This window comes from Protopterus annectens, chromosome 14.part0 (assembly GCF_019279795.1).
Source record: "Protopterus annectens isolate FY-2018-M chromosome 14.part0, PAN1.0, whole genome shotgun sequence".
Taxonomy (NCBI): domain Eukaryota; kingdom Metazoa; phylum Chordata; order Ceratodontiformes; family Protopteridae; genus Protopterus; species Protopterus annectens.
The window spans coordinates 419,464,304-419,478,978 of record NC_056748.1 but is presented as its reverse complement, the minus strand read 5'-3'; the positions used below and the strand labels follow the sequence as shown (position 1 = coordinate 419,478,978).

Below are 14,675 nucleotides of genomic sequence, written 5' to 3'. Positions count from 1 at the left end.
GCGGTGCCCAAAGCAAAAGCAGTTCGCAAGTGCCGGTCGGCTGACTCCTGAGATTTTCATTCCGAATCCAGAACAGAAGTCTTCTACAAAGCTAAGTACCCCTAGTTACTGTCCTCGAGATTGTTGTCCTCTACAAATGCTTATGCTACCAGCCTTTTTCTCAGGAGTTTCTCCATGACTTTCCTCATGACTGTTGTTATGCTAATGGACTTTGTAGTTTTCAATGTTTTCTGCTCTGCATGTTCATTTCTTAGTGTTAAAGTAATGACGAAAAAATGTTTTCAGTTTTATAAAGCAGTGAGTTATTTTTAAATGTTTGCAAACTCTTAAGACTATCTTATTTATCTTCTTAGTCTAGCTGTGCATTTCCAGTTTGTCATGACACTGAAGAACGTTGTAGACTCATTCTTGGCTATGTCCTTGAGGTAAGTTGGCGATTTCATTTTTATTTTCAAAATGTAATGTTCATTTTTCTAAATGTTTGGCTTGAGGGACATGTGTTTTCACCACAAGGTGAAAACATCTGATACTCTCTGAACCAGATTCTAAATTAAACTCTTCCAACTTTTCATTAATACAAGTGAGATTTTTTCGCATTGTGATTATATCCCTTCATCATGGCACTCAAGTAATGAATGATGAAATTAGACATGCAGTCCATATGAAAACAGAGGGACTGCTTTTACTCTTCTGTTGTGGTCACATATCTGTCTTCCAAACGAAAGAAAATGGAACCGACAATGGGTACTGGAGGACTGAAACCACCACAAAAACGAATTTGACCTAGGTTTCGTCTTTATTTAGACTTCTTCAGAAGAAGAAGTCTAAGTAAAGACGAAACCTAGGTCAAATTCGTTTTTGTGGTGGTTTCAGTCCTCCAGTACCCATTGTCGGTTACATATCTGTCTTCGCCATCAGGGCCGTCTTAACAGCATTATTGGCTCCCGGGCAAAGCAGTGAACTAGGGCCCCTACCTGCACAACCACTCACAGAATTAAAAATGAAAATGGCCAATAAAGTTAAACATATATTTATTGATACTTCCAACAAAATCGGTCTTTAAACATTAAAAAACATGCTGTACAGCAAAGATTAGTCAACCTAAACACTTGAACAATATAATATGAACCTTGAAAAGCACAAAAATTTCAACATAGTTTCATAGGTTGGTACTAGGCTATCAGCCCTAGGGCCTATACAAGCCTAGCTGTAACAATTTCCTGGCTATTTCTTCTCACACTGTTTACTTCCCTGGACCCCTGTCTAGCAGGGTGACTGATGTGATCCCCGGGGTGAATTTCCTTTCTCCCATCCAATTGTCAAGGTTCCTTTTGAAGAGGGCCAAAGAGCCACTCTGCTTGACATGTATGGGCAATCTGTTCCAGAGTCTGGGGGAGTCTCTGGGTCAGGAACCTATCCCTCCAGCATGTTTTGTTTATTGTGATGACAAGGTTTAGATCCCTGGAGTGTGTGGCTCTGAGGGATTGGGATTTCTTTAAGTGTAGCATGTCCAACAGCTCTGGGTTTGACATGGCCTTGTATGTTAAGCAGAGATCGCCTCTGAGTAGACGATATGCGACAGAGTATAGCTGGAGTTTAAGGCAGTCAGCATGGGGCATCTGCTTTAGGCCTGTGATTCCTTTAGTTGGGGTATTTCTGCGGCCTTCCTAGTTGTTGCAGATGTCTTGAGAGGTACATACCAAACGGGGCGTTGTATTCTATAATGGGTCTAATGAGGGATGAGTACAGTGGGACAATGACTTCCTTTTTTCTGGATGAAAAGCCCTTAGTGATGAGGTGTGCCACATAGAAGGATTTCCTGACTGTTGTGGCGATGTGGTTATTGAAGGTGAGACCACTGTCCACCTGTGTCCCTAAGTCTCTTATCACACTTTCAGTGTTTAGTGTACTGCCACCTATATGGTAATTCACGGGTGCATGTTTTTTCCCAAAGGGGATAACTATACATTTCTTGGCATTGAGCTTGAGCCCATGGCTCTGGCACCAAGCATCTGTTTCTGTAAGGCCCTTTTGTAGAGTATCCACATCATTTGGGGATTCAATAATGGCTCCCAGTTTGCAGTCATCTGCGAACTTTGTTAGCCAGAGTCCCTTAGTGTTGGCCTGTACTTCAGAGAAGTAGATGCCAAACAAGAGCAGTCCCAGGACTGAACCCTGAGGTACTCCACTTGTCACTTGTCTGGAGCTGGATTTGGAGTCTGCTACTTTTACAGTGTAGGTTCTGTCAATAAGCCAGTTAGAAACCCATTGGGTGACGCAGGGATTAATGCCCAGCTTAGTAAGTTTATCTATGATTCCAGAGTGGGGGATGGTGTCAAAGGCCTTGGCAAGGTCTAGATAGGCTGTCTGGACCACCTTACCCTTGTCCATGGCTCTGGAGACTGATTTGAAGAAGTCAGTCAGGTTCAGGAAACAAGATCGGCCCTTCACGAACCCAAACTGGGTGGGGTCCAGTGTTTGAAGGTTGCCAATGTCTTTGTTTATACGTTCCATGATAATACGCTCCATGGCCTTGCAGATAAGGGTTGTCAGACTGATGGGACAGTAGTTTCCTGGATCCAAGATGGATCCCCCCTTGTGGAGTGGGATAACTGTAGCTCTGCGCCACTCAGTGGTCATGAAACCTGAGGTGAGGCTATGATTAAACATGGCAGTGGGTGAGGTGCCAGTTCATATTGTAGTTCATGTAGTACACACCCGGGATGTCATCTGGTCCCATGGATGCTGTATTCTTAGCTTTGGAGAGTGAGTTTTTTTACCTGTGTGGCCGTTATTACCGGAATTTGGCAATCTTCCAGTAGTGAGATGGGACATTTAGGGGGTGAGAGGGGGATGAAGTTGGCACTGAATCGATCTGCCAGGATATTGGCAATATCCTTGGGATCAGTATATTTAATACCATTCTGTTTTAGCTCATAGTAGATCTGAGCATTGCCATTTAGATTCTTGACATAGTTATAGAATGCCTTGTGGTTGTCTTTGGAAACTTTGGCAATTTTATTTTTGTGACTAGCTTTGGAGGATTTTATGAGGGATCTCAGTTTCTTACTGAGGCTGGTAAGAGAGTTTTTTTGCATCCTGGGATTTTCCTCTTTTCTGCAACAGTTTCATCCTTTTGTTGTAAAGTTTGTTTATGGCAGGGGACCACCAGATTGGCTTCCTTTTTTTGGATGAGAGCATCTTGGTTCTATTTTGGATGGCACGATTCATGCATGAGTGGACGTGCTCGTACAGTGCCTTAGTGTAGGATTCAGCAGTTGAACTTTCAGTTCCCTTCTGCATGGGTGTCATGAAGTTTGTCACTTCTGACTTGAGTAGCATGAAGTTGACTTTGGAGAAGTTTTTTATGGGGTTTCCTTACTTGGGGGGTGGGATGTGGATGTTAAGGGTGATTAGCTTATGGTCAGAGCTGACTAACGAGGGGGTGACCATAGGTGTGGAGCATCGATTTCCCATGTTGGTAATGACCAGGTCTAGGATATTGGAGCCCCTGGTGGGACTATGGATTAGTTGATTCAGGGCATTGGAATTTATGAATTCCAAGAACCGTTGTCCAAAGGTGTTGGTACATGAGTAGTTTTCCCAGTTAATGGCAGGGTAGTTAAAATCACCCAATATTAGGGTGTTTGGTTCTATCTTAATATTTTGCAGTATGTTTAGAAAGGTGTAGTGAGAATCTTGGGGTATGGTGGGGGATCTGTAGCAGGCTACAATTTGGATTGCAGTCTTACCTAGTGTTAGTTACACCTGGAGAATTTCAGACGCATTGTTTTGGGCAACTAGCCTGGTGGTGTGAATATCCTTGGTGAATATTGACACTCCTCCACCTTTAGTGTTTCAGTCCTGGTTTGGTGGCTAAAAAGTGTGGTAAGAGTTGTAGCCTGGTATTGCAGGGGTGCTCTCTGGAGCCTTGAACCAGGTCTCAGTTACTGCACAGATATCGATATCTATGTTCTCCATTTTTAGGAGTGCCTCGAGAGAGTGCATTTTGAGGTTTAGACTTCTAGCATTGAGTAGCATTACCTTCAGATTTTGCATGCTTGTACCGGTTACGGTGGTGGTTTTGTCCTTTGAACTTTGCCTAAAAAAGGCACTATAGGGGTGGCAAGAGCCTTAGCCAGTAACAAATTAATATTGCAACTAGTAAACCATACAGATGGCACAGTATGAAATTATGAAATATTTATTATTAATAAATTGTTCAACATAAACGTTTGCGAAATTTCTTTGCACAGAATTGCTTTATAATTGGCTTGAAGTCAATGGTCTTGAGGATGTCATTTTCCATACACATAAATGAAAGCTAGTTCAAATGCTGCTGCCCCATTATGCTGTGAAGTTGATTTTTTTTTACAATTTTCGGTCTAGAAAATGAACGTTCTCCTGCACAGTTGGTAACCATCTTACACATGAGTACTACGAGTGCAATTTCAACATTGAGAAATACAGGTTTCAAGTTGTCTGAAAATTTTCTGTACAGTGCAGGGAGAGTTTTACAATTTTCACCAACAACAATTTAGTGCTTGACATGAGCGCATTCATCTAAAAGGTCAGCATAATCAAGATCTTTGTGATACACATTAGCCAGATTTTCACACTTTTCATTTAGCTCACCAGAACCAGTTGTTTTCAATTCACTGAAGAGAAAAACAGATTCCCAGTCAACGAATAAGATTCTGCATGTTTTGTCAGCTCAAAGATAAGATGATTCAGAACAGAAATTAATGTTTCTACCTTGAACTTTTCACTTGTAGTGAGAAGTACTTCTCCTTCTGATCCGTCATATCAAGTAAGATGCACACTTTGCTTTTGTTCCCATTTTTTCACATAGCTAAAATCTGAATCTGGATTCCTACTCCTGGCTTTTAATTCATATTCACTAAATTTGCCTCTAATTTCCTGAAGATAGGCTTTGAGAGACTCAAAACGATTCATGGAAACAAGTAGGTTCACATCCTCTGACTGCAGGACATTGCTTGTTTTTTTTCACTTTTTCAAGAATGTCATTCCAAAGAATTGTCAGAAAGATCGTTTCCAGGTTCACCATTTTCTCGCTCAATCTTTTTGCCTCTAGCCTTGTGTTCACTGCTTGTTCAGTGTTGGCTAATACAGAATCCAGTACATGTTTAATTTTCTCAAAACCACCATACAGAGCATGAACAGCATCAAACTGTGATGACCATCTTGTGTCAGCTGCTTGACCACATCTTTTCCTAAAGATGATGTCAGAACATTCCATCAATATGTAGAAGCAGAGAAAAAGGAATACAGACACTGAACAAAGTTAAAGATTTTTACAGTCTGTAGACAACACTCTGCCGCTTTTACACTCAGCAAGTTCAGGCTGTGTCCAGCACAGGGGGCGTAGGTGGTGAACTCATTCAGTTGATGAATCCATGCTTGCAATCCAGTATAGCTTCCAGACATATTTGAGGCATTATCATAGACTGACCATGGAATTTGATAGTGGAATTTTGTTTTAATTAAGGAAATCCACAACAGTGTCTGCTACATTCTTTGCTCCATGAGAAAAGATGGGGATGAACTTAATGAAATGTTCCATAGTCACATCCTTGAATGTACCAGACAGTAAATGTCAGCTGATCAGTGTGCGAGATGTCTGGAGTGGAATCCACACTTGAGTAATACTTTGTCTTATTTCTTAAAGAATAGCTCAAAAAAAACAGTGTCCCATTAATTCAATAAATTCCTCACAAATGTTCACTGATAAATATTGATGGGTTCCCTTTTCCATGATTTCCATACAGTTTCAGATGTTCTTCCAAAAAAAGGGTCAAATTCACTCAACTGCTCTAGAATACCTAAGTAGTCTCCATTTTTTGCTGACCCAATAATTTTATGTTCTCTGTGAAATGGCAAACCTCTAGAGGCAAGAAAGGGGATTACAGAAACCACATGTATCAACACTTTATGCCAGTACTCCTGCTCTGAGCGGTGATATTCAAGTAACAAAGAATCAGTTTCTTTATGTCGGATCAAATATGCCATCATGCACTTACGATGTTCTTCTCCATTTTCATGTTCAATAATAACATGTCGTATTTCTAGTCATTGAAGCCTGATGTAGCAAAGGGGAGACTCTGTCTTGGATAACAGACGCATACAAAGCAGTACAAATGACCTTGGGAAGGTGAATAGAGTGGTCATTCAGATTTTACACACTCGCCATTCCGCAGTTGATGGTTGAACACATTCTTGGATAAATGCCTTGTCTGAGTATTTTCTCCTCCAGCTCCTTTATATACTCTGCTGTCTTGATTCTGACATGACAACAGCCCACTACAAATCCAGTAATTCACTGTGTTAGTATCGTTTATGTTCTATTGCCCTGAATTTGACTTGGATCACAAAGTCCTTTACTGTTATAGATTTGGATATTTCCTCTTGTGGAATATTCCCAGCAGTAGGAACAGGTAATGATACCATTAGTATGTCTGCTAGAACTGGGTGACTGAATGCAGGAGTGGATGTAGTTGTGGATGCTATATTTCAGGGAGCAGTATTAGTGGCTGATGTTGCACCTGGGTTTGACCAGATGTTAATTTTGGAAGTTTGTGCATTTTCTCCTCCTATGCAGCTCTTTTCCTCTTCTGTGCTCCACTCTAAGTACTACATTTCATTTCTTCTCAAAGGTTATTCACCAATATTTAAAAAAAATTAAAACATACTTCAGTGTAGATTCAGCTGTACAAAATTTAGGTCAATGAGAAAAGTAAACCCCTTCAAAATGTATGTACAGTAGTGGTCCACTACTACAACTGCTTTACAAATAGAACAGATACACAACTACAACCACAAAAGTTGACACACTTGTTAAAAATATATAATCAATATTTAAATATATAATATATATATATATATATATATATATATATATATATATATATATATATATATATATATATCAGTCCTGGGTCCACTCTTGTTCGGCATCTACTTTTCTGAAGTACAAGCAAACACAGGAGGGTTATGGCTGACAAAGTTTGCAGATGACTGCAAACTGGGCGCCATAGTCGAAAACACATCTGACACAGATATCCTTCAGAAGGGCCTCACAGAAACGGATAACTGGTGCCAGAGCCATGGCCTAAAGTTAAATGCCAAGAAATGCATAGTCATACCCTTCGGGAAAAACAAGGTTACCCCTAGCTACCATATAGGTGGCAATCCACTGAGCACAGAAGAAGTCATCAGGGATCTGGGGACCCAGGTTGACAGTAGCCTTTCGTTTGACACTCATGTTGCTAAAGTGGTTAGGAAAACCTTCTACATTGCCCACCTGATCATGAAGGGATTCACATCTAGATCAAGGGAGGTCATCGTCCCTCTGTACTCATCACTCATTAGACCTATGATTGAGTACAATGCCCCATTCGGAATGTATCTGACCCGACACCTGCAGCAGCTGGAAAGGCCCCAGAAGTTCCTCACCAAAAGGATAAAGGGTCTCAAAAATGTCTTATGCTGCCCGACTGAAAGAACTCCAGCTCTATTCAGTCTCATACCGCTTGCTCAGAGGTGACCTGTGCCTGACATATAAGGCCATGTCAAACCCTGATTTGATGAATATGCTTCACCTCAAAAAAATCTAGATCCCTCAGAACCACAAGGGCGGGAGACTTAAACCTTGACACGGTTATTAATAGAACGTGCTGGAGGGACAGATTCATCACCCAGAGACTCCCTATGCTGTGGAACAAAATCCCGGTACATGTGAGGCAGAGCACCTCGCTGGCCTTGTTCAAGAGGAATCTTGACCAATGGATGGGGGATCGCAGATATACCCCAGGGACTACTTCAGTGTCACTGCTTGACAGAGGCACAGCAAAATAATAGGCATAGTTTTATTCAAACTAAAGGGGTGGCGAATGCCAAATAACTATGGGCTAGGCTTATAAATGCCCTTGGGCAGATAGCCTAGTATGAACCTATGAACCTATATATATATATATAGATATATATATATATATATATATATATATATATATATATATATATTTTTTTTTTGTATGATATTAGAGTTGCAAAGGTATTTCAGTTCATGGCTCATGTACAGTAGAGAGTCGATTATCCAAACTAATTGGGACCTAGGGTAGTTTGGATAATCAAGCTGTTTGGATAATCAAACATATAATTGAACTGGATAAAAGACAGTATCAGCAATCCCTCTACATACTGTGGGAGTAGAACCCACATCCTTTTCCATCAAAAACACGTACACTAACTGTTGTGCTACTAACAATGCTTTTAAATACTTCTGCATAGTAGTGATATCATTTGCTCAGCGACAATTGCACCCTGTAAACAGAGTTTGCATAAGCAGCACTAAACTTCTCTTCCCCTGAAGCTCTCAGCTCAGCTCCTTGTAAAATGCACTTGACACTCAACCATATTTCTCAACTTTGTAGCACAAGACATCTGGAAAAAAACTAAATTTATGGGGAGGAGACAAAGGCCCAAAACCAGGGACACATTTTAAATATTGCTTATATAATTTTAGAAAGTTGCTAGAATAGAAGGTTTTGTATTACCACACATTTCCTGAATTCTAACACTAGACCAGCTTGTCTCATCCCCCACAAGGGGAGATAATGTTCTGGACTTCTCACCAGCAAGAGTGACCACTGCACCACTCCTATAGTATGTTCTTCCCTGGTGAGATCAGGTCATTGGTCTGTCTCATTTGAAGTTTCTATCCCATGGACCCCCCCCCCCCCCCAGCCATAACCAGGCAAAAAAATTCTCAAAAGCTGACTTCACTAGCTTCATACTACCGCCCCCCTATCAGAGGATGCAGACAACTATGCTGAACAGTACACCAGTGCAGTATGCAAACACCTGTGCAACTGCATGTTCTCAACCACACCCAACAGAACTAAAACCTGCTCCTCAAGGAAACGCAAACCTGTCTGGTGTACATCCTCTATCAACAGGCTTTACGACAAAAGGAAGAAACTGTTGTCCAAGGGTAAAAAGGAACAAATTCCAAATTGGAAAAACTCCCTCCTCAGCCTCAACAAGCAAATTAGACCACTAGTAAAAAACCTCCTAAGCCAGTTATGAATTCAAACTAGCCTCCAAAACAAAAGGAAACCACAAAGCCTTCAGCTATGTCAGGAACCTCCATGGCAAAGCCCAGGTTTGTTCCCAATTAGTACTTAACAGTACCATTTACACTGATCCTGTTGATTAGCCAACCTACCAGCTTATAGGTTCAGTGCAAATTTCAACCCCCATCCCCCCAAAGGTCCATTCAACATCCCCGATACTTGTCCCACACCTCACATCTCCATAGATCAAGTGTTAAAGGCCCTATCCAAGGCAAAGAACACATCTTCCATGGGATCTGATCGTATCCCAGGCTGCATCCTGCATCATCTCCAGCAAGAACTAGTTTCGCCATTAAGCACCCTATTCAGCCACAGCCCTAATTACAGGCTTCATTCCAGCAGAGTGGAGAACTGCTATTGTCATCCCCTTGCACAAAGGTGGTGCTACTACTGACCCTGGAAACTATCACCCCATTAGCTTGACAAGTCTGATCTGTAAAGCCATGGAGTGTATTATTATGGATCTCATAAACAAGGACATAGGCAATCTCCAAGCACTTAACCCCACCCAGTTTGAATTAGTCAGGGGCAGATCTTGCCTGTTGAACCTGGTTGACTTCTTTGAGACCGTCACCAAGGCCGTGGATGAAGGAAAGCCAGTACACTCAGCTTACCTTGTCCTGGCCAAGGCCTTTGACACAATCCCCCACTCGGGCATCATCGAAAAGCTAAAGCAGCTTAGCGTAAATCCCTATCTCATCAGGTGGGTGGACAACTGGCTCACTGATAGGACCCACAAGGTCAAAATAGGTGCCACCACCTCCGACTGCAGACCTGTCACTAGTGGTGTTCCCCAGGGATCTGTCCTGAGACACCTACTGTTTGGCATCTACTTCTTAAAGGTCCAAGCAAAGACAAAGGGCCTATGGCTGACCAAGTTTGCAGATGACTTTAAATTGTGTGCTGTCATTGACTGCCCAAATGATGTTAACATACTGCAAGAGGGTCTCTCAGCAACAAATATCTGGTACCAAAGTCATGGCCTTAAGATAAACGCAAAAAAAGTATTATCATACCATTTGTCAAAAACATGGCCACTACTAATTACCACATCAACAAGAACCCCCTTAGCACACAACCTGGGTTAGAGACCTGGCTACTCATACGCAGGTTGACAACAATTTCACATTCGACCATCATGTAGCGTCCGTGATCAGAAAAGCCTTTTACATGGTTCATCTCATAAGTAAAGGGATTGCATCTGGGAAAAAGGAGGTTATTACCTCCCTCTACTCCTCCCTCATTAGGCCTATAATTGAGTATAACACCCCATTTGGTATGTACCTCACCAAACACCTGAACCAACTGGAAAGGCCTCACAAAGAGAATCCTTGGCCTCCAACACCTGTCCTATGCAGACAGGCTGAAATCACTATCACTCTACTTGGCATCGTACAGATTTCTCAGAGATGATCTGTGTCTCACCTGCAAGGCAGTATCAGACCCTACCCTACTAGAGATGCTCCATATCTGTAAGTCTAACTCCTCACGCATTACCCGCTCAAAAATTCTAAATCTAATATGCAGCATCAACAAAACCTGCTAGAGGGACATGTTTGTCTCCCAGAGGCTGCCCCATCTCTGGAATATACTTCCCATACATGTCAGAGTACCTCGCTGACCCTCTTCAAGCGCAACCTTGATGAATGGATGGGAAAGCACAAATTTGTCCCAGGGGTTCTACCTTTGTCCCTCATTGACAAGGCGACAGGTGCTGACTGAGGTTTTGCTTTTGGGGATAAACTCTTGGCTAGGCTTGTAGGGGCCCCATGGCCATTAGCCTAGTAACCTCCTATGATAGGAAGACGGAAACTTAAATGGCTGTCATTACTGTGTTTAGTGAATTCAGTCCTCACTAATTTGTCAGAAAATCACAAATTTTAAGAGGAGCTGACTAAAACTATGAGGCAGAAATTCCATACATTCTATGAAAATGTGGACAGTTGAGAGTTATGCAATCAATTCCTTGAAACGCAAGTGGTGGCAGGGATAGAGAATTCAGGCTCTTGTACCTAAGGTGCAGGGTTTGAGCTTGAGCAATGTACAGAATAACACTAACCACCAGTTATCCCCAACTGGGGCATTTCACACACACACACACACACACACACTCCAGACAACACTTGTTGAAGTGGAACTGTGGACACAGCAATGAACAGACCTGTAACTTTTAGGAAGGCTGCATTCAGATAGTTGGCATTTTAGGAAGGCTGCATTTGGATAATTGATGTTTTGGATGATTGACATCTCTACTGTACAATGCTTACTGATATTTATAATTTTCATAATTCTTCAGATATTTATAGTTTAGTATAGTGTAATTTTTATTTATTTATTGACAAGTTGCAGCATACATAGATTAGCATGGGGCCCCCAGGCAACTGCCCAGTGTGCCTTTGAGTTAAGACTGCACTGTTTGCCATCCTCCGCTGCTTGCTTGTGTAGCTAATTTATTCATTTAATTGTCTGGATGGATCAAACTGAGTTGGCAGCAGTTTTGTCAGTCTGAATGTACTTTGTCATCTACAGACTCCAGCATGCACCTCCAGGCAGATAGTGTCCTGTAAACCTCCATCTATACAGATAAAAATAAGCGCACAAAATCTGTTGAGCCCTTAGCAATCCCTGGTGAGTCTAAACACCAAAGTAGGAATATGGAGTAGAGGATCGGAGTCTTGCTTCTTTTGCTCAGACTGTAATATTGCATACTCTATGACGAGATATTTTAACTTCTGTCATATCATGTGGGGTGATGGGAAACATGACATCATCATCATACTCAGCTGAGTGTATATTTATCATGTTCCATTCAAACACCTGATAAAAGAATTCCGATTTACAACTACCTCCAAATAAAAATAAGAATTCTGAATATGTAGACTTACATGTTGGTTAACAAATCTATAAAGTTCTGTAATGCCTACTATACTCTCCTTTTCTGAATTTGTTATATCGTGCTGCTATTACATTTTTTGTGTGTGTGTGTGTGTGAATACACACATATATAAATATATATATAGTATTTTTTTATACAGACTATCAAATGATTCTCTTATTTAACAGCTTCACATCTATTGAGAAAGGCAGCAGAACTGAATCAGTTCTTTCTTTTTATAGTTACACCGAAAGCCGAAATTAGTACTGCTATCCTACTTTTTTAATTATTTCTATTTCTGACTCCATGACAGTTTATGAAAGAAACAGGTACACATCTTTATTTTATTGATAATTATTTATTTATTGCTGTGTACAACTATAGAATCCATGTATCCATTCTTCTTTAAAGGTTACTACTTGGGGTGTTATAGAAGGTCTGTATTAGTTCGCCAAAACTTATCTTCAGTGAACACCTCTTCATCGACACATGTTCAGCGAAAATCACTTCCGCAATTCACTGAATTTTCCTATGGCAATGTAGTAGTTGGCCAACTACACAACTTTGCCCTTTTCCCCACTGTAGCATAATCTCTGAGTTGGTATATATAGTTGGGGGGGTGTGGGGGGCTTTGCCCCCACTTGGGTGGGTTTGATTTAGTTACTTGTGGTTTCAGTCATGCTGCAGGGCAGTTGTTTCATTGCCCTTGGAAAATTTAGTGAATCGCGGAAGTGATTTTTGCTGAATACGTGTCGAAGAGGTGTCCGCTAAATATGAGTTTTGGCAAATTAATATAGACCAGTTATGGATCTTCACTTCGCTTCGTAGGCTAGAACATGAGTGCTCTACACTTATATTTTCAATATTTAAGTTTCTCAATATTTACCTCTTAAATTTTATTCCTTCTTTAGTAATAGAGTTTTAAGTTGCTAAGAGTTATTCTCTCTGTGATGTTCTGCCTTGAAGTGATACAAGTACTTGTTTGTATAAGAAAAGGTCAATATTTTACTTTTGTTTTCTCTCTTTTAGCTATACATAAAAATGTGTTTAAAAAGAATCTGCAAGCTTTGGTTGAAAAAATCACATGCTACATTCTTTCTTAAAATGAAGCTTATGAACCTGTAATAGTCATGAGGGGTGGCATGGCTTTTTTTTTTTTTTTTTTTTTTTTTTTTTGGAGTAACTATGCCGGCATTCCTCTCTATCTCCTGTCCCTACACCTCTAAGTATGACCTGTAATCTGGATCTCAATCTTTCCCTTTAGACTTGGATTATTTTAGACTCCTGGATACTAATACTGGTTCAAGAGAGTTACAGTTGGTACTGTATGCACATACTTCCTTTCAGAGGATTTTCTCACTACCCTCCAAACCAAACAGAGTTTTTTCCTCAGGTTCATCCACACATGCTTCTATAGGAATCATACTGCCAGTGCCTTTACACCAAAGTGTGGAAGTTTTCTACTTAGAATTGCTTCTGGTTTCAAAAATCAAGCTCTTCTGGAAACTTTCTCTAGAGCTTTTCTTTCTCAACTGGTATATGAAAGTACCAAAACTCAGTTGACACTTCAGGATTTGTTACCAGTCACTCCTCTTATGAATTTTATTTGTTATAACCTTAACTTTGACCACCATGTGTCTACTGTAGTAAGGAAAGCTTTCCATGTAGCACACTTGATTAGTAAAGGCATCACCTCAGGAACAAAAGATGTTATAACCCCCCCTATACTCTGCATTTTTTTCAGCTAAATAATTGAGTATAATGACCCCATTTGGCATGTACCGTACTAAGCACTTACAGAATTTAGAGTGTGCTCAGAGGTTTCTAACAAATAAGATCAAGGTGCTCCAGCATGTGCCTTACACAGACTGACTAAAGTCCCCGTCACTATACTAAATATCATCTAGACTTCTTAGGGGAGACTTATGCCTGGCATACAGAGCAATCCAAGACCCAAACCTAATAAACTTGCTGCATATCTGTAAATCAAATGAGGCAAAGGCTTACCCATTCCCAGGACCTAAATATGGCCTGCAACTTAAATAGGACATGCTGGAGGGACAGCTTTATCTCCCAGCAACTGCTGCGTCTTTGGAACATGCTACCAATTCATGTGAAACAGAGCACCTCTGTGATGCTGTTCGAGGAACCTGGACGAGTGGCTGGGGCACCATAAATTCTTCCTGGGAAAAGAACCCACAGCCCTCCTGGACATGGGCAGTCATCACTAAATGCCATCTTGGGTATTGAGTAGCATTTCTGTGGTATTACATTGAGATGGAATTAGGCTTAAAATGGCCTCCAGTTCGATAGCCTAGTAATCTCCTATGATCCTGTAACATCTTATTAAAGGTACTTAAGACACAGACAAGCAAACAGTAATATAAAAGAAGAAAGCAAATTAGCTTATTTTTAGTTGCATATGTTATACATCATATATTTTCTTTTTTATATATATCATCAATCCAACATTATATTAATTGCTGACTTTCTACTGTCTCTTAAACCTCACTCCTCCTCAAGAACATTATTCTGCATGTATTGATGTCCATCATATTGATCACTACTGCAGTAGCTTTAGCTATGTGGGTTAAATCCTACCAAGGATATAATGGCAGGCCAGTTTACAAAGATTCAGGGCACCTTCT

General features: G+C 40.8%; 1 protein-coding gene across 1 annotated transcript in view; it reads left to right on the top strand.

The window, feature by feature from the left end:
* Positions 1–14,675, top strand: part of EDRF1 (erythroid differentiation regulatory factor 1) — a 1,512,804-nt gene that overhangs the window by 485,166 nt on the left and 1,012,963 nt on the right. The window contains exon 11 of the mRNA XM_044055563.1: positions 354–425. Within this exon, the coding sequence (XP_043911498.1) occupies positions 354–425 (72 nt within the window). The remainder of the gene's footprint in view (positions 1–353; positions 426–14,675) is intronic.